A 21,456-nucleotide genomic window follows, 5' to 3' on the forward strand; every position below is an offset into this window, starting at 1 on the left:
ACAGGAAAGCCAGCTTAAAGCCAAAAGAAGTGGCTAAAGTACATTATAATGGGAATGAAGAAATCAGACCTCTCATTCTGGAAATCAAATCTGTCACAGTCTTGCCTCTTTTATGTTTCCTCCTTGCTTATCTCAGAGGACTTCTAACCTAAGATGCATGAAGTATATAGCTGGCTTCTTTCAATTTATCTTGGCAAAATTCTTAGGATTTTCCTTTCCCTAACACTGAATAATCATATACATGCTCACAGTTTATCAGTGGTGCCAACAGCATCTTCATTTTCTAGATAATCTGTGCATACTAAATCACCCCCAAAAAACATGTACAGGAAGCATTTAAAGAAAAAAATTAAGGATCAAATGTAAAGGGAACCCTAAGGCAAATACTGTATATGCAGTTTCCTTCAGCTGGAATATCGCTTGAAATATAACCTTATGTCAAGAAATATAACATTATAAAAAAGCAAAAATGAAAAGTTTTATGAAACCCTATTTACTTTTTCAGATAGTAGGTCAAGCAGCAGTGATAAAAAGAATGACATTTGCTTCAGAAGCATACTTAAGACCATGGCAGTAAATTTATAAAGAATTCCCCTTCTAATCACTTAAAATATTCTTACCAAAGGGATTAAGAACAATATCAGTCTTATCTGCATCCAAAGCTAATTTTAATTAGGTAATTTTTATGATTTTCCACTCAACTAAGTGATATTTGCCACATGGGTCAAAAACCATGAGTGACAACAGGCTGAGTCTAACTTTATCTACATTTTCTTCACAGGAGGGAGTTTGAATTTGGAAAAATAAGACAACTTCATAAAACGTTAATTGGACAAAACAGCATTTTTTGTTTACTGGGGAAATTATTTTACAGCCATTCATTTATATGTTTGCAAAAATAATGAGAATTTCTATTTGAATTATAATTATTATCTTAATTTTTTTCTTTGCCTTAGAGGTTTTCAAGATATTACAAGGGTGAGGTTCTACAGAAATATTCACTGAGTTTACATAATAAAGAGGAGTTTCCTTACCTTACATTCATAGAGAACACACACTCCAGAAGAGGAATAAACTGTATTTCTTTCTCCTTCAAAGTAGGTCCGTCCTTGAAACTGGCATATTGCTTTGGAATAAAAAATACATATATATTTATTTTTAATTTTTCTTTTGGAAAAATAGTTGGGAGGTGTTCATATCATATTTCACATGGTCTTAAGGCTTTTCAAAGTGGCTGAATGATCATAAACCTAAATTCAATCTAAACATAAGGCATATGTAGGATCCAGTTATTGTTATGTCCATTAAGTTCAGAGAGTAAAATAAGGAACAAAAATATAAGGACAATGACAAGTCAGAAGTAGACTCTGAAAACACGAGAGTTGACTCATGCCTGCTAGATGATGTTCCACTTAGGGGATATCAAGCAGGTGCTTGAAGCAGCTACAAATCATGGCAAAATACAAATATGAGAAAAGTGCATTTTTTATATACCATCACAGAATTCTAAAATAAAATTTTAAAGGCAGCTATTTTAACTTCTGCACATACATTAAGTTTTATATTTTATTGGTTAGCACTATTTAATTTGTAAATGTATGTAGGTTAGGGCACCCTACTTAGGATGCTGAAAAATCTTAATCTAGGTCTGCTTTGTTTCCATCACAGTTAGCTAAAATGTTACTAGAACTTCAGATTCAATAGGAAAAAATTTGTAATTAGTGAAAATACATAGAAATTACCAAATTTTTGAGACTTCCAAAATACTTTCAATTCATATAAACGTTTCGTCAACAGAAATTGCTTGTTTTGAAATGAAGGTTTCATACCAGTTATGTTAATTCATCACCTAGAGACAGCTACCCTGGAGCTAATGAAACCAGACTTTCAGAATCCCCCTCTGGCTTAAACCCCTTTATCAGACTCTGAACTAACTTTTGTTTTTGCAATTATATATTGTTTTTCTTTTCTTTTCTTTTTTCTTTTTTGATGGGGCACTCGATACTGTGGATGCTATGGAGCTCATAAATTCTAGAAAAAGACCAGTGGAATGGATCATCTGATAAGAAAAGACTCCAGCAGTTTGTTGACCTTGTTTATTAAATCCAATTTTTAATTTTAACTATACAGACTTTACAAAACGGATGTGTACATTTTCTTTTAATTCCTTTGCGTGAATTTGAAGAAAGTCTCTCTTCATAATTCACATATCCCTATAACCTTTAAAAGTATCAAGTTATTTTAGAACTTTGCTTTAATAAATGATTTTTGCATCATTATTGTAAAAGAGTACCAAGTTGCCTATAATAATTGGTAACAAAGAAATTAAATAAATTTTATTAATATTAAATATATACATGGTTGTACAAATACTCATTTAAAATGTAAAGCAACCTACATCCTTAGTGAAAACTTAACCAATTATTTAGAAGCTGCACATTTAATGGAAAGCATTTGTGTTGTTAAAATGCTATCTTCAACTGATCCCCTTACTCAGCTTTTATTAACAAATTTCACTACATAATATATACCACCAGTGAATTGATTTTGAATTTTTGGAGCATGCTAGAAAAGAATATAACTTACTTGCATAAATTATGTGACTGAAAGGCTGGCTAAAGCTTACACACTTATGAAAATTCAAAAGGAAACTAGAGAGGTGTCAGTTGTATACTATCTGTCATATTATGAATTAAAATAGCATGTGCATTTACTTACAGAACCTAATTGACTGTAAGATATATCTGTTCAACATACAATTTTTAACTGTGCTTTTTTTCTTATGAGATCCAGTAGCCTCAAAACACCAAGTTCTGACCTAGTGTATGTGCAATGATACTTAATAAGTACCACATTTTGTAAGATCACGAGAAAAAAATAAAACCTCCTTACTTCTATTAAGTACTTGCCATTTGAAGGTTTCTAAGCCTATTTTATTATATGACTTGATAACTGCAGCCTATTCAAGTCCAAGGGTATGTTGGGAAAAAAAAAATGATATTCCAAGTCTTAGAACAGAAGGGAAAGGAAACTGTAAAAAACACAAGGGTAAGTTCTCCGTATACAAAGTCTTATGATAATTTAATATTCATGTAGAGCAAATGCAGCTTCTGTTGTAAACTTTTAATTCAAAAGACTCAAATAGGCACCTTGTGGGACAATAGGGCACCAAATGGAGCCTGGCAAAGGGAGAAAGCCCAATAATGAATGAGATCACAATTGCTTCGTTTTCTTTCAAGCAACGAGCACAAACAGGGTGAACTTGGCTTAGGGAGAACCCAAAGTGAGTGATTTTTTCCTTCTTTACTGATCAGTTGCTGTGGCCTTACCTAGTAAGGCCATCATGGTATGTATCTATTTCCCCGGAAATATATATTCTTTAGCGGAAAAATGTTAAGAAACTTAGAAATTTTATAATCTTTCCTAAAACTACTTCAAGGAATCCTGGAAAAGCCATGAGGAAGTCTCTGGGACTTAGGAATAAGTTGAAGGAGTAAAAGTCATATTAATTTATTAATACATTTAACAGATATGTACTGAGCTTTTAGTGTATGCCAGGCAGTCTGCTAGGTAACTAAAACTCAGAGAGGAATGAGACATGATGCATGCCCTTACTATTCAGTAGGGCAGACAGACTCATCCACAGCTAACTATAATAAAAGACAAATTGAAGTCCTATAATTGAGAAATTCACAAGTTATATGTAAACACAGGAGACTGAGTGGTGAACTTCTGCAAGAGGACAAAAGGAAACAAATGGGCTGGTGAAGGACTCAAGACTGGCAATAGCGGGAAGTTATCACCACCATAGGGCTAAGGAACAAGGGCAGGGACTGGGTTTTACTGGAGCCTAGTCTGGGTCAGCATTATGGGGGAGAGATGCCTAGAGGGAACCATAATCAAGAGAGACACAGCTATTGCCAGAAATGCTGCCTCGTGCAGGGAAGGAACAGGGAAGAAATGTGGCCAACTCTCTCTCCTCCTGCCCTCTAATTTCCTGCCAGTGCATCCCATTGGCAAAGCCTATCCAAAGCCTATTGGCAAGGATACCAAGGCAATGCAGCAGGCTCCTGGGGCACAGAGTAGGGCAGGGAAGGAGAGGGAATGGAAGTGGGATAATGAGGCACCCGGGAATGACCAGCAACCAGCACACGTGGCTATCATATTAATTCACTTCCAACCATGAAGAGGTCTCATTTACAAGGGTAGCTTGCTTAGAAAAGCATGAGAGAGTGGAACAGAGAGCAAATAAATTTGAAGAGAAAAATAGAGACATTTTAAAAAAATGCAGATCCACTTTAAGGAAAAATGAGGTAGCTTCTCAAAATGAGGTTCACAGGCAAGAAGGCAAGATGAAGGAACTAAGTAAGCTCTGGAGAAATCAAGTGTCAAAAGAGAGGTGGGAAAGCAGATGAGGGCTATGCCTGGATTTTGACCAAGGCCAGCCCCTGCAAGCATTAGAGACAGAGCTTTGGAGATCATAATCACTGTGGCTACCACAATACTGTAAAAAAAAAAAAAAAAAAAAAAAAAAAAAAAAGAAAAGAAAAAAGAAAACATCTCTAGAATTCCTAACTGAACTGTATCTGGCTGCTTACTCTTCCCCAATAGAGCATGAAGTAATAGAAACCACTTCCATAAAACAACAAAGGAATGATCATTTTGCTGCATTGATTTCTTTAATTCAATTGCATTCACGTGTTCAAATCAGAGACTTCATTCTTTCCTGGCTTTGGGGTGTGTGTGTGTGTGTGTGTGTGTGTGTGTGTGTGTGTATACACATATAGCATTAAGGTTCTTGTGACATAACCTTGGATTCTTACGTTCCGAATTATTTACCAGGCTTCAAGTAGAATTTTATCAATAAGGCTACATTTTTCAAATATCTATGCTAAGTGCTTTATTGTGTATATTACATGCATATTTTTAAGATCAGAAGTTTGGAGGAAGATGGATATTCATTCATTCATATAGGCCTATCACCTTGCAGACTAAGAAGCTAGGCCCCCATGAAAACACTGCAACTACTCTTAAGTTATTAATATTAACCAATTTCAAATGCATATTTCCTGTGACCCTCGTATATGCTGCTGTTTGCATAACTCCAAGGGGACAGCATTCATATCATGGCTTATGTGAATTATGTCACCCAGAATTATCCCACGCACTGCCTATTCAGCCATAGGTGGGGACATTAATTAGAACTTGGGGAAAGTCAAGAGAATGATATAACAAATGGTACACATGTTTTACCAAGGCTATATTAAACATTACTAATTACATAATTACTAGCACTGTACTTATGAGAGAATCTGCAAAAGCAATTAAAGTGAATTATTTTCACTTCATTTTCCCCCCATTTTAACAATTAAAAAGAAACGGGAAGACAAGAACTAGTACAGATGCAAATTTGAAAGTCATTAGTTGCAAAAAGTGAACACAAGTTTTATAGCACAGATTGAGAAATGGATAAGTGAAAGAAGCCAATAAAACTCTAAAAGTCCTAAGTCACACATTAAAATCCCGATTGGTCATTAATGCAGAGAGAAAATGCAGATCCCTCTAATGAGATTAAAATCAACTCCTGCCAACCTCTGTAGAAAAAATGATCCAAATTTACCTAAAATATATTTTAGAATAGGGGCACCTGGGTGGCTCAGTTGGTTAAGCGTCCGATTTCGGCTCAGGTCATGATCTCGCAGTTTCTGAGTTCGAGCCCCACGTTGGGCTCTGTGCTGATGGCTCAGAGCCTGAAGCCTGCTTCCGACTCTGTGTGTTTCTCTCTCTCTCTCTGCCCCTCCCCTATTTGTGCTCTGTCTCTCTCTTTTTCAAAAATAAACATAAAAATATCTTAAAAATATTTTAGAATATAAAAACTGAAAGAATATGTATTTCACTTCTAAATATTTCCTTGCTCACTATTTAGCTTTTCCTTTTTGTTACTAGATTGACATATAGGAGTCTACTTTAAAATTCCCAGTTGGTATCAACACCTTTAAAAATGATCCAATACAAAATAAAAGTTACAAAAAAAAATTAAAAAACAAAACAAAACAAAACAAAAAGGGGCACCTGGGTGGCTCAGTCGGTTGAGCATCTGACTTGGGCTCAGGTCATGATCTCACAGTCCGTGAGTCCGCGCCCCATGTCGGGCTCTGTGCTGACAGCTCAGAGCCTGGAGCCTGCTTCAGATTCTGTGTCTCTCTCTGTCTCTGACCCTCCCCCATTCATGCTCTGTCTCTCTCTGTCTCAAAAATAAATAAACATTAAAAAAAATAAAAAAATAAACAAAATAAAAGTTACAGATACCAAGAAGAAAACCAGCATAATTCACTTAGATGAGAAATGAGACTTCTGATTTCTTTAAACTTCTCTTTGAAAACACCAGGTATCAGTGGTCTTTGGATTGCTTAAGCTGTCTATTCAGGGCAGAGTTGTATAAAGTAGTGGTTTTTATAAGGTTTTCTTTGAAATCTTGATCTCCTCTGGGAGGACTCTGAAACATCCCATGTACAATGCCAGTTATCTATTCTGGGCCAACATGATAGTTATTTGTTGGTGATATACAAATCAAAGCTGCTGGATGAGAAAATATCTCATTAACTATAATTATGTATGTTTGTATTTTTACTATAGCTATTTAAAAAGAATGTACAATAAATGCATTCACGAGGCAGGCTAAGGTTCTATGGAGTCAAGCAAAAATAAAATGTAAAAGTGTTTCAGTATTCTTCAAAGACTCCAATCAGCCATGCTGCATTTCTCCAGCCCACAATCTTCTTTTTGTAATCTGGACTCACTTGGAGTCCTTTCTTAACAATAGGGTTGTAATGAAAGTCTTGAGCACTGACTGCTAAAATTAATTTTTCCCTCTTCTACAATGCTTAAATCTCTATTAGAGCACTGAACACACTTTTCCTTTTCTGTTCTAGTTAGTTACACACTTTTTTTAATCTTTCCTACATGAGGACAGGGACAGTGTCTTATTTGTCTTTGGATCTTATTCAGCACCCGGCACTGGCCTTGCATAATAAACTCTACGGGTTTGTTGAATTTCTTGGTAAGTTCTCTTCCAGCTTACTGTTTGATGAAAAGCCTGAAAACAAGTGCATTGGACCTCTTTGATCTTCACACTTCTCTTTACATTTGGCCTTATCCTTTGATTTTGCCTCTTTCTCATATTCTATAAATCGAGTCTCACAGAAGTATTTTGCCCTTTTTGTGAAATGGCAGCTTGCTTTCCACTGCAACGGAGCTGAAGCGTCTGAAAGGAGAGCAGCTCTGCCTACCAGCCAATGAAAGAACAGCTGGCTCCTGCCAGAGCAGTAACTTATTAATGTGAAGAATACCAGGTAACATGTATGACCGAAGTCAGCGTGGACACTTTGATGACAGAACTTCTCCTTCTTCTCCATAAAGCCAATTTTTAGGAGCCAATGCTATTTAAGATGATCAGAATTTCAGACGGTTTAAATAATTCACAAATTCATTAATTATACATGATCGCTTCCTTTAACTAAATCTCATTAATTGTTTGGGAATTTAGTTGTTTGCAAAACTAATATTAGAGTTTAGGAAATGAGATCCTGAGAGTAGTCGTGCAACCCTCCTGTCCCGTTTTATATATATCATGTCCTTGGGCTTCTAAAGGATCAGAGAGCGTTTCTCCTAGGGGGCCTTAATTTAGGTCAGTAGCCTATTCTTCCAAAAAGAGAACGACCCTGAAACACCATAAATCTAGCAGTAGTGAGGGGTTAGGAAGCAAAGGATAAAAATAACTACCAGAATAGAACAAAAGCAAAAATTCTAGCACCCTGTCCAAATCAGCCTTTGGGTTACAGGGCTATACACTGGGAAAACAAGAATGGGATATTTGAAGATAATAGAAAAAGGCTAAGTGGATAGCTGGAAGGAAGGAGTCAGTGCTTTTTTCTCTAATTTAATTTTACCAATTTAAATTGCAAGTGACATATATTCTGAACTTCATTTCATTTAGGTAGCCTTACTCTTGATCCTGGCTTAAATACCATACAAGGGAGTCTTTTAAAAAGACACTGTAATCAATTCATTTAGTCTTCTGGGGATAAGAAAAATAAATGTAATGAGCAGAGGTAAAACTTGGAGAAAAATATAGAATTTGCATCAGTACACGCAAACTGTGAAAATGACAGCATGAATACACATGAGGCAACAGGTTTTATCACTTTACAAAGAAAACATAATGTAAATTATAATAATGAAAAGTTCACACATTGTCAGTTTCAAAGCCAGGACTAGAATTCATCTGACAGTCCTTCTGTGTATCTTTCCTTACCACCAAACATCCAGTGAACTCAGTCAAAACTTGAACACCTAATCTTTGGTTTAACTTTCGGAAAACATTTTTCCAGATGACTGACACCTTTGAGATACATGTTGTTTCAATATTATAGTGAGGAGATGTTGAACATAAATGCTTTGTGTGTTGTAAAGCAGGACCCTTTTCATATAAACCACACATCTGTGCTCAATTAAGAGATTACGAGTAAAGACCCTGAAACAGGGATTGTGCAGTCTTAACCTCTTGTGTACACACAAAACAAAGAGGCAAAGTGTTGAGGGGGGTAGCTCTTTAAGGAGGACATATTTTAAATAGTTTTTTTTTTAACGTTTATTTATTTTTGAGACAGACAGAGACAGAGCATGAACAGGGGAGGGTCAGAGAGAGGGAGACACAGACTCTGAAACAGGCTCCAGGCTCTGAGCTGTCAGCACACAGCCCGACGCAGGGCTCGAACTCACGGACCGCGAGATCATGACCTGAGCCAAAGTTGGCTGCTTAACCGACTGAGCCACCCAGGCGCCCCAAGGAGGACATATTTTAAACGCAGTTTTCTGAGAGGTGTATTAATAACTCCTTCCAAAATGTGAAGAATATGAGCCAAGGGAATAGGAGAAACTTAAGGTTAAAGGAAGCCAACTCCATGTACCAGAAATGCAGAAGAGGCAGCACAGTGAAGAAGAAGGAGGGAGTAGAGGAAGCAGCAGAGGACAGAAACATTTAAAAGTATACTTGAGATGGAGCAGGAGAAAGGAAAGCAGAAAGCAACAAAATGCTAAACTAGAGAAACAAAATATTTTCAGAAAGAGTTTTGTAGAAGAAAGGCAACACCTGGTGGAAAGGAGGATTTATGGTAACCTACTGTCCGCCAAGGGCTGTACTAGGCAGATGCCTTCCTGTCTCCCAGCCGCATTTAGCCAAGGATGGGAAACAGATGAGCACAGGCACAAGTAACTCCATGCAACTCTGAGGTAGTGTGGGAACAGAAAGGGAGAACAACGTCTTATAAGAGCATAACTGGAAATGCTTCTCAGTGGAGAAGCATGCAAAAATCAGCACTGAAATGTTTTAATATGATTTAAGTCAGGGTAAGAGTACTCATGATACATTCAGAGAATAAAATAGAATAATAATCATAATAATATACTTAGTATCCAGATCCTAATGGACATCTACTCAGGATACCTATATAAGCTGGAACTGATTTATTATAAATTGATTTTATAACCAATTTATATGCTCCCAACCTGCTAGGCCAACAGTTCTCAACTGTGGATGCATATTAAAATCACTTGAAGAACATTAAAACTCTATGCCCCAGCTGCATGCCAGACCAATTACAAAGAATCTCTAAGTATAGGACCTGGCCTCTTTATTTTATCTTTTTTAATGTTTATTTATTTTTGACAGAGACAGAGACAGAATGCGAGTGGGTTAGGGGCAGAGAGAGAGGGAGACACAGAAGCAGAAGCAGGCTCCAGGCTCTGAGCTGTCAGCACAGAGCCCGACACAGGGCTCGAACTCACGAGCTGTGAGATCATGACCTGAGCCGAAGTCGGACGCTCAACCGACTGAGCCACCCAGGTGCCCCAAGGCCTCTTTATTTTTAAAAGCTGTCCAGACACAGCTAAGCTTGAAAACTATTTTGCTATGCAGACAAAAACAACAACAACAACAACAACCAAAAAAAAAAAAAAAACTCGGAAAGAGAATAATACAATTAATATTCAAATAGGACAGTCACACAGATATTCAGTAGAAGCCTTTTTACCCTATGTTATTTGGATAGTTATTTGGTCCATCGTTTGAAAGAAATCAGTTAACGTGAGAAGTCACAGACAACAATACATACGTACCCTAAACATTGTAATTTAAAACACAAACCCAAGGTTTTGAAGTACAACATATTTCTTTAGTATAGATTCTTTGATTGTGCTTCATTGCATACTTGGTTATATAAATAAAACAGGACTACCTATAATTTCTAATTTTTTTAAGTGGACTAAGATCCTTGCCAAGCAATCTAAAGAGGGATCATTCTAATCCTATTCCACAATATTTTACAGTTGTCTGACTGACATCTAATTGAAGAGTATATTTTTCAGTAGTTTGAGTTTAGCAGCTTTTTTCAAAGCACTCAACTCAATTTTTATTTAAAGAAAACATTTATTTTCACATTCATATTTCACTGATTTATATATTATATATTACTTACAGCAATTCAATAATATTACAATTGCAAGACAAATACAACTGACATAAACAGGTTTGGTAACACCTACCTCTTCATTAGCATGAGAATCATGTTTGGGAGCATAAGTGTACAGACTTAACCCCAAGTTCAGTTGATTTGTTTCTTTCAACAAAGCCAGTGGAAATTGTGGATGAGTGCTTCTCACTTCATCTGGAGATCCTATTTAAGTGAAGATCCTGATTGGGTAATTCTGGGGTAGGGGCTGAGATTCTGCGCATGTAACCTGTCTCCAGGTGATACAGATGCAGCTGGTCCAGTGATCACAGTTTGAGCAGCAAAATTGTAGATCACTATTAACCCTGCTTGCATATAAGAATCACCTAAGAAGATTATTGAAAATACCAACGTGTGGAACCCAGACCAATTAAATCAGAATCTCTAGGAGAGTGGCCTGGGCATCAGTGGTTTTTAAGAGCATCCAGGTGATTACAATGTATGATCAGGGTTGAGAATCACTGTGTAGATTAACCCAACTAGTCAATTCAGTGGGATTTCAATTCAAATCTCCATCTTGGACAACATCAGAGAGTGACTCACAGTATGTTACTATAAGAATCTGGCCCAAACTATTTTATTCTTACACTATAATTAAGGATAACATCAGAAACCTACAGCTCTATTTCCAGTGGTTTTTCTTAACTTCCAAATAATTTACTTACGTTTATAACTTCAAAAAAAGTAATAAAAGTCATGGAAGCAGAGGACAAGGGAGAGGACGAAGAAAAGGGTGGGAAGGACAGAGGCTGAAAGGGAGACAGAATTCAAGTACACTGTAAGACTCGAGATGGAGCCTAATTAAATACAGCTGTGCTTGTATTTTGGGACAGAATATTTGTTGAAATACATTTTCCTATTTTCAGACAATTTTCCTCATTTAGGAGGCTAATTAAGTAAAATTTTCTACAGCTATGCTAAATGAAACATGGAGGTTAAAATGTTAACTACATTAAGTCTGGAAATAAGAATTAAATTACCCCCAAACTTAAAACACTTCTCAAACACTTGTCAAAATCTGATTACATTCCTTGCAAAAGCCTCTGGAATTAAGAAGTGAAAGAGCTTCCAATAATCTTTCATGCCTTCAAAGATGTTATCATGTGTATTGCTATATTCCTCCTCACCACCATGTATGTAGAAGGAAATTATGGAAATGTTCATTCTCATTCACTCACTCAATAAATACTTAAGTAGCTACTATATGCCAGACACTGTGCTAAGCACTGCAAACAGCAGAGAACAGACACAGATCTTTCCCTCACAGAATCTGCAATATAGAGTGAGACCCAAGGATGGGTAACCAGGCAAATAATAATAAGTCAGGTAACACTAAGAAAACAAGCAAGAGTCTGAGGTACTGAATAACTAGTAGGCCATTTTGGATTAATCAGAGAATACCTCTGGACAGAGATAAAATTTTAACTGAGACCAAAGGCTGAGAGAAGCTAATAGGGGAAGAGTGATAGAAAAAAAAAATTCCAGGCAAAGGTGGAAATTAGCTTGGCTTATTTTAGAAACTGAATGAATTCCAGGATGGAATTTTCTACTTATCTATTATTACTGAATTCTAGACTATTTCTACTGTGGTCATATGGTATATCCTGTATAATTTCAATTCTTTGAAATTTGTTGAAATGAACTTCATCATCCACTATAATCAATATCTTAAATGTTTTATGGGTACTTAAAGGAATATGTAAACTGCACTTTGGGAGCATAATGGTCTATATATGTTTATTAGGTTTAGATTAAGTATATTCAAGTGATCTGCATCCTTAATGATTTTTTTGTGTGTTTGTATTCTGTCAATTACCACAACTTCACTCTATGGATTCATCTATCATTCTTTGTAGTTTTGTCAATTTTGTATCATATATGTTAAGGCTATATTACTAGGGATATACAAATAAAATTTTAAATTGCAATTTAAAGTGCTATGTCTTGTGATTTGAAATTTTCTCATTATGAAATTACTCTAGTAATAATTTTTGCCTTGTGTGGGGAATAAGCTTAGATATTCCCTGGGCTTACACCAATGGCATAAGGAATTACAAAGCCATAGGATGCTCACACCCAAGCGTGGGTAAACAAGATAAGCACCCCAGAATAAAATAGGGAGGGGCAAGGGCCCCCAGAATAGAGAGGGAGGGGCAGAAGCCCCAGAATAGAGAGGGGCTCAAAGGCCCCCAATACAAAGGTATATGAGGTAAGCAAGATCAGGCATTTGGGGCAAAAGTGCCCCCCAATTTAGTATTATAGCAGAAAGCTGCTTTCATGAGAGGGAAGGACCAAATTAGGTGAACAGGTATATAGGGCTATAGACCGCCTTGCTGTGGGTAAATCTGCCCAGAGGGAAGCATATTAGCAAAAGAAAAGATGCCTTGTTAACCCTGAGGTTATTTGCACTATCTGTCTTATCCCCTAGGCTAGCTAAGATTAACAGACACCATGCCTCCTGTCTACCATTAACAACCATCTGCCTCTCTGCCCAACACCAGGATTTTGGTTTATATTGACCCAAACCCCAAATACTGTATATCTTCAAAACCCCCTTTTCCCTCATGCCCATGAGTTAATGTTCACAGATTCATTGTCTCTTTGTGCACGTCCATCACATTTATAAGCCTTCTGATCTTAATAAATACGGAGCAAGGACCCTTATTCGGGGCTCTTGTCTTTTCTCAGACATTAGCCATCACTCATATTTTAATCTTGCATCCCACTCTCTTGCTGGCCAAGAGAGAACTTTAGACTTAGAAAGTTTACAACACCTTGAAGTCTACTTTGCCTGATATTAATTAGGAGAAACCGGCTTTCTTTTCCACACACTTTTACTGTCCTTTCCTTTTAACCTTTCTGTATCCTTATGCTTTAGATATGCATCTTTTAAATGATATAAAGCTGGATTTCATTAATTCAGTTTCAATATATTTATATTTTAAACTGATTGTTTAGCCCATTTACATCTATTGTAACAACTGATATATTTAATTTTTAATCTACTATCTTATTTTTTGCTTTCTCTTTTCCTGCCTGTGCTTTCTTTCTCTCCCCCTTTTATAACTTATTTTGGATTATTTTTTCATCATTCCATTTTCCCCTACACTCACTCAGTAACACATTTTAACATATTTAACACATTTTGCTCCCAACCATACTACAATGTTATTGTATTTTTTTAATTCTATAAATTCTTAAGTAAGATACTACATATAAAACACCAAAGGCAAGATCCATGAAAGATAGAATTCATAGCTGGACTTAAAGCCTCATCTCTGCAAAAGATAATGTCCAGAGTATTAGAAGGCAAGCCACAGACTGAAGAAGATATTTGCAAAAGACACATCTAAGAAAGGAGTGTTATCCAAAATAGACAAAGAACTCTTAAAACTCAACTATAGGAAAACAATCTGATTTAAAAATGGACCAAAGAAGATAAGCAGATGTCAAATAAACATATGATAAGATGCTCCACATCTTTATGGCATCGGGGAAATGCAAATTAAAACAATGTGATACCACTACACATCTATGAGAATGGCCAAGATCCAGAACACTGGTAACACCAAATATTGGCAAGGATGTGGAGCAACTAGAAATTTCATACATTGCTGGTAGGAAGTCAAAATGGTACAGCCACTTTGGAAGACAGTTCAGCAGTTTCTTACAAAACTAAACATACTCTTACCATAGGATCCAGCAAGTACTCTCCTTGGTATTTACCTAAAGTAGTTGAAAACTTATGTCCACACAAAAACCTAAATAACAGTTTTTAGCAGCTTTATTCATAATGGCCAAAACTCAGAAGCAACCAAGATGTCCTTTATTAGATGAATGGCTAAACTATGGCATAGTCAGACAATGGAATACTGTCAGTGTTAAAAAGAAATGAGCTATCAAGTCATGAAAAGACATAGAGGAACCTTAAACACGTATTACTAAGTGAAACAAGCCAATCTGAAAAGGCTACATACTGTAAGATGCCAAACATTACATTTTGGAAAAGGCAAAAACTATAGAGACAATAAAAAAATCAGTGACTGCCAGGGACTTGGGGGATGAATGAATAGGCAGAACACAAAGGATGATTAGGACAGTGAAAATGCTCTGTATGATAATGATGAATAAATGTCATTATACATTGCATAAACCCATAGATTGTACAATACTAATATTGAACCTGAAGGTTCACTTTGGACTTCGGCTCATTATGATGTGTCAATGTAGTTTATCCTTGGTAACAAAGGTACCATTCTGACGATTAATGTTGATAATGGGGGAGGCTCTGCATGTATGGAAGTATGGGGTATGTGGGAAATCTCCATACCTTCCTCTCAACTTAGTTGTGAACTTCAAACTGCTCCAAAAAGAGTAGTATTAAAAAAAAAAAAAAGTGATAAGTCTATTCATTACTCCCTTCAAAGTAATATTGTCTCCAGCTTAGATTTTCTCTGTCTTCAATTTTGACAACAAACTTTGTCTGAAGTTTCACTATATTGTGTCTAGATAAGGTTTTATGTTTATTTCTCTTTCATAGGCTTCACTAAGGTATTTGAATCTGCAGATAGATGTCTTTTATCAGTTCCAGGAAATTCTCAGCCATTTTTCTTGGGATTCACATGAAATGTATATAAATATTCTCCTACATCCTCCCTGTCTTCTTCCTTCTCTTCAGTATATTTCATCTTTTAAAAATGTTTTGTTCTGACCTCTAGATAATTTCTTATAATGTATTTTCCAGCACACTAATTCTATCTACTCTGTTGTTAAATCCATCTTTTGAGGCTGTATTTTTCCCAGTTATTATATTTCTTATTTTTAGAGTTTCTGTTTCTCATTTTTAAATTAGCTATCTTGTTTTCCTGTTCCATGAAGATAAATCCAGATTTACCTTGTTATTTCTGTAACCATAATGTGCATAATGGTACTATATTAAATGTTGGTTAATTCTCATCTGACACCTGTGCAGTCTGTTTTTGTTGTCTGTTGTTTCTTCAAGTTCTTATTCTTAGTGTTTTGTTTTCTAAGGTGTCTAATAGTACTTGAAAAAATATTTCTAAGAATAACTTGAAGTCTTGGATGAAGGTAGATTACTCCAGAAAGGAGGTTCATTTTCTTTCACCAAGTGCATAATACATGACCTTAAAGTAAATCCAAGGCTTGAGATCCCCTGAACAACCACAATGTAACTCAGACTTCATGTCCCAAAGGTGCAGCCTTTTAAATTTTTTTTTTTAAGTTTTATTTATTTTTGGGACAAAGAGAGACAGAGCATGAATGGGGGAGGGTCAGAGAGAAGGAGACACAGAATCTGAAACAGGCTCCAGGCTCCGAGCTGTCAGCACAGAGCCCGACGCGGGGCTCGAACTCACGGACCGCGAGATCATGACCTGAGCCGAAGTCGGCCGCTCAACCGACTGAGCCACCCAGGCGCCCCAGGTGCAGCCTTTTAGAATGCCAGTTTATTGGGTTTCCTGTATACTCACACCTTATATATATTTGCTGGGCTTTTACATCTGTCCCCTTTTCCCAATAGGCCATATAAAGGAAAGCTCAAATTTTCTGACAATGAACAAAATCTCTCATAGCAAAAGCAGCTTCACTGAACATTTGCTTCACTGTGCTCTCTGTTTTTGGGTTTCTCTTCATTTTTGTCTGGTAATCTCTTGCTATTTTTTCCAACTTGAAGATGTCTTTTTTTTTTTTTTTAAATATTTGTATCTTCCTTTCTCAGTTGCTTTCAGAAATGGTTGATTCAAATAACTTAGTCTTTCTTTACCCAAAATAGGAAATTCCACTCACTGCTTTCATCTTTTTAATTGATTGAAAACAGGAGTATAAACACTCTGTTGATGAAATGAAGAAACTCTAAAGTGAAGACTAATAACAAAATTTAAGTAAACCAAATTAAAAACAAACACTTAATCCAAACAAACAAATAAATAGAAGCAGGCAACTCTATTAAGGGTTGCTAAACAAACAAACAAAAATTTTGACTCCTACAGAAGGCACACTGTCTACAAATTACAAGACAAAAACTAAGATTCTAGATTTCTAAAGTGCAAAGTATATACTAAACAGTGTTCAGCATCAAACATATGCTAGGGTCAGCCCTATTTTTAAAAAATGTGACAACAATCAAGACATTGGCATCTTCCCTAGATATTTTCTTAATTATGCCATTCTTTGCTAGAATGTAGCTCTGACAAATTCAATAGTAGTCAAAGTGAGACCGGAAAAGAAGTGACCCCCAAATGCCTACTACTAGAAATTGATCCAGGCTAATTGCCATGAGACAATTTAAACTTTTAAATTAATTATTCTTATTGTTAATATTTTGCAAATCTTATTTGAATATAACACTTTTATAGAGTAATTAGTTATAGAATCAACAAATGTCTGATTCATACCCAGTCTCCTGCTGCCACAAAATTTTAAGAGAAAGATGATATATAATGTAGTACTGACTTCAAGCTTATCTTTTAAAGCATAAAATTAATGTTTATTAAAAGTAATAGAAAACTTCCCTAATTTACTTCATGAATTTATGCATTTAAATTACTATCATAATTATTCTCATACCTATCTACCCATTGACCATATTTATTTACTGTTATGCTTTATTTTTAATGCTGTCATTAATTACCTAAAATGGTAGAATTATTTTTTAGTTATTCAGACTTTTATCAAAATATTTAGAGCCAACAATGTTTTTATTCTATAAAAAATATTTAAAAATTCTAAAATACCCATACTGTACTAAAATTAGTTGTTTTCTCACTTTTCAGAGTATAGTTGCTTTGTTTAATATAAAGCATACCCGTTCTTTTATATTTTATATTAGTCTACATCCCCGAGGTGTAGCTGCTAACTATCTCTTTACTTGGTCATGCATAATTGCTCAGAATACAGCAGTATTGGCCATTGTAATAACTGGAACAATCAAATGGTGTCAGCAAGCCCACATTTAGTTCATAATCAATAATTAGTTACAATAACAAAACATCTGTTTGTTTGTTGATAAAATTATGTCTTTTTAATAGACAGACTCAGTATTTGACCACTCCTTCCACATTCCTTTCCAATTTTTCATGGAAGACATCTCTAAGACTACTGTTATTTTTATTTTAGTTCTGAGTCACCTTTTTTTCTGTGATTGTTTTTTGGCACATACTTCCCATTGCTCTGTAACAATCCCCCACAATAAATACATGAATTGAGCACTTAGAGCACTGTTACCTGGCTGCATAACAATTTTGATCGACCTGCCATCATTAAATGTGCCAGTGCTCACAGAGAATCTTTCTTCCATTCTTGTGCTGGTTCTTCTTTTAAAAAAAAAAATTAATGTTTATTTATTTTTGAAAGAGAGAGACACAGATTGCGATCTGGTGAGGGGCAGAGAGAAAGGGAGACAGAGAATCTGAAGCAGACTCCAGGCTCTGAGCTGTCAGCACAAAACCCAACACAGGGTTTGAACTCACGGCGGTGAGACCACGACCTGAGCCAAAGTCAGAGGCTTAACCAATTGAGCCACCCAGGCGCCCCTTGTGCTGGTTCTTATACACAGGTTTTGCTCTTCATTAATTCCATACTGTCATTTAATTATTAAACTAAGTCTTCCTCTCCAACTCTGCATATCCTCCCTCCAGTATTCAACCAAGAGAGAATTCTTGCTCTCCAGGCCCAAACAATCTAATTAAAACCCAGATAGAAATGAGGACAAAAAAAGACAAAAGGACGGCTACAGAGAAATGTGTGACCAACTACAAATTAACAAGATAAAAATACAGACCGGCTACTGACAGACTCAATAATGAAGTCATAGGAACCAGCTGCTACTATTGAAGGAAGACCTCATAGCAAACAAAGTTCCAGTTTATTGAAATCTGATTTTCTTTGGGAAGTCTTCCCTGTACCACCTGAATGAAAGGGTTCCTGTACTCTTTGAATCCACAGCACTTTCTACATATCTCTAACATGGCATCCAGCACATTATATTGTGATCATTCCTCGCTGAACTGTAAAGTCATTAGAAATGCTGCTATTATTGCAGCACTCTCAACAATAGCCAAATTACGGAGAGAGCCGAAATGTCCATCAACTGACGAACGGATAAAGAAATTGTGGTTTATATACACAATGGAGTACTACGTGGCAATAAGAAAGAATGAAATATGGCCCTTTATAGCAACGTGGATAGAACTGGAGAGTGTTATGTTAAGTGAAATAAGTCATACAGAGAAAGACAGATACCATATGTTTTCACTCTTATGTGGATCCTGAGAAACTTAACAGAAGTCTATGGGGGAGGGGAAGAAAAAAAAAAAGAGGTTAGAGAGGGAGAGAGCCAAAGCATAAGGGACTCTTAAAAACTGAGAACAAACTGAGGGCTGATGGGGGATGGGAGGGAGGGGAGGGTGGGTGATGGGTATTGAGGAGGTCACCTTTTGGGATGAGCACTGGGTGTTGTATGGAAACCAATTTGACAATAAATTTCATATTAAAAAAATAATAATAAAAGAAATGCTGCTATTATTGTGTTCATATCTCAAGTATCTAGCCAAGTTCCCAGAACTTAAGAGTTTGTTCAGTGAACAGAAAAGTGCCATCTCCCATCTCTCTCCTACTCATTGACTACCATAATTCAGAAACACTGGCATTTAAAGTCTGAGCTCATTTTGGCTTGGAGGCCCTAATACTTGCTATTTTCTCTTTCTAGAATGCCCCCCCCCAGTCCTCCCACATTTTGCATGTTCATCCTTCTGATCCTAAATGCTACTTTTGTAGAGAAGGACTTCTCGAATTCCAGTGTAAGTTAAGTCCCAAGATTTGCCTCTCACAGTACCTTACACTTTCCTATATTGTCCTTATACAATTTGTAATGATGTGTGTGTGTATGTGTATCCTTAACGACAAAATTAAAGCACAAGATAAAAAATAAAAACAAAGGCCCATGGATTTTTTTTTTCCAAAAGTAGTTTCAGAAAAGAAAACTGAATATTACTTATATGCCTCAATGGTATGAAATACGGAGTTCTGAGAACATGTACAGACATCAAGATTAGAATTTCTTTGGTCAAAATGGCTTGTAGTAGTCCTGAGAATTGACTCAAGGTTGATAAACTATGGCCCACGGGACAAATCCATCTGCTACTCCTTTTTGTACAGCATGAGAGCTAAGAATAGTTTTCACATCTTTAAATGGCTGGGTGAAAAAAATCAGAAGAAGAAGAATATTGCATGACACATGAAAACTATATGAAATTCAAGTTTCAGTGTCAATAAACACCTTTTTATTGGAATATAGCCATGCTTGTTTGTTTACATATTATTTATATGCAGAGTTTATATGTAAAGACAGAGTTTAGTAGCTGCAAAAGAAAACATGTGGCCTGTAAAACCCAAAAATGTTATTTTCTGGCCCTTTACAGAAAACCATTTTCAACTTCTATTCTACTCAAGTTAAAATTCTAGGCCACGCACAGTAATTCAATTATCTTTGCCAGTGATTAGTTGATTTATGGGCATGTGACCCAATTTTGGCCAATGAGAAATGAAAGGAAACCTGTGAAAAGACTTCTGGGAAAAATTTTCTTACCTTTAAGAATATCATAGAGATACAGAGAGGTGATGTCTCATTTATTCCTCTGGATACACTTTACCTGGATGTAATTCTTAGAACTGTTATAATCATTTGGCTATGCTCCTGAAGATCAAACCAACAAACAAGGAAGGTGGAAAACAAGAAGCAAAAGTGGATAGGACACTGGCATAACTTTCCTGGGCTGCTCTGTCTGTGAACTGCTTCTCACATGATATCATAAATTTTCTCTCTCTTTTTCTTCCCCCAATTTGCATCAGGGTTTTCCGTAACTTGTAGTCAAAGATATACACAGCTAAACCCAAAATTGTATGGCATAGCATTGAACTATATGGCATGAACTAGTGAAAAAAGAAAACTTGTGACATTTATTATAGGGAGAGACATCTATGCAGTTAAAAATGCAAGATTCAAATGCTAAGAAAAAGAGTCTACAATAGGGGATGGCAAGAGGTTTGGAAACACAAGAGGTTTGGACAAACAAGAAAAAAATACACATACACACTAATAAATATTAACTCAATTTTCTTTACTTTTGGACTTAGTTTCTTCTGTACCAGTTATTAGTTGGTATGCTATCCCTCTACCATACCAAGAGAAGGTCTAAAATTCACACATGCCCCATTTTGCCACACATGCCTTTGAATTTCAGAGAAAGGCAGGATATGCTTACAACATGGCATACTAGTTATGAAGCCATTCATAACTGGCAACCCATTACCTCTTTGAACTGTTCTCTCCTTTGCTCACTCTGTTACATGTCCTTCCTTGCTGTTCTTTAAGCACACCTGGCAAACTCCTACCTCAGGACCTTTGCAGCTCTCTGTTTGGGATGCTTTTCCCCTAGATGATCCCATGGCTCACCAGTCCTCAAGTCCCTTACCATCCACAAGTCTGTACATGAATGTCACCTGAATGAGATCTTCTTCCCATCTAAAATTGCAATTTCTCCCCTGCCTCCCAGCACTTTCTAGCTCTCTGCTTTTGCTTTACTTTTCTGTTTTGTACTTAGCACTATCTAACTATTTACGTATTTTTATTAACTGTATTCGTCAAATCTAAGATGCTTTTGATTATAAGATACAATATTATGTGTTGTATCACTAAGAAAAAAGCTGCCAATTATAAATGTAAGATGGTGTTGAATAAGCTTCATGACCATTTCAGCAATGTTAAAATGTGAGAAATTGTGCATCTTTGACTTCATGGAATAGGGTATTTTCTTTATTGTATCTCTCTCTCACTCCATATGGATGTGGATTTTTATCAGTTTGGTTCACT

The 21,456-nt window shown here is 36.1% G+C and overlaps 1 protein-coding gene across 2 annotated transcripts in view; it reads right to left on the minus strand.

Annotated features, from left to right (window-relative positions):
• The window catches only part of NELL2 (neural EGFL like 2), a 393,863-nt gene that overhangs the window by 197,176 nt on the left and 175,231 nt on the right, over positions 1-21,456 (minus strand). For both annotated transcript variants that reach the window (XM_042992139.1, XM_042992138.1), the window contains exon 11: positions 1,035-1,126. In XM_042992139.1, the coding sequence (XP_042848073.1) occupies positions 1,035-1,126 (92 nt within the window). The remainder of the gene's footprint in view (positions 1-1,034; positions 1,127-21,456) is intronic.

This window comes from Panthera tigris, chromosome B4, assembly GCF_018350195.1.
Source record: "Panthera tigris isolate Pti1 chromosome B4, P.tigris_Pti1_mat1.1, whole genome shotgun sequence".
Lineage (NCBI taxonomy): Eukaryota > Metazoa > Chordata > Mammalia > Carnivora > Felidae > Panthera > Panthera tigris.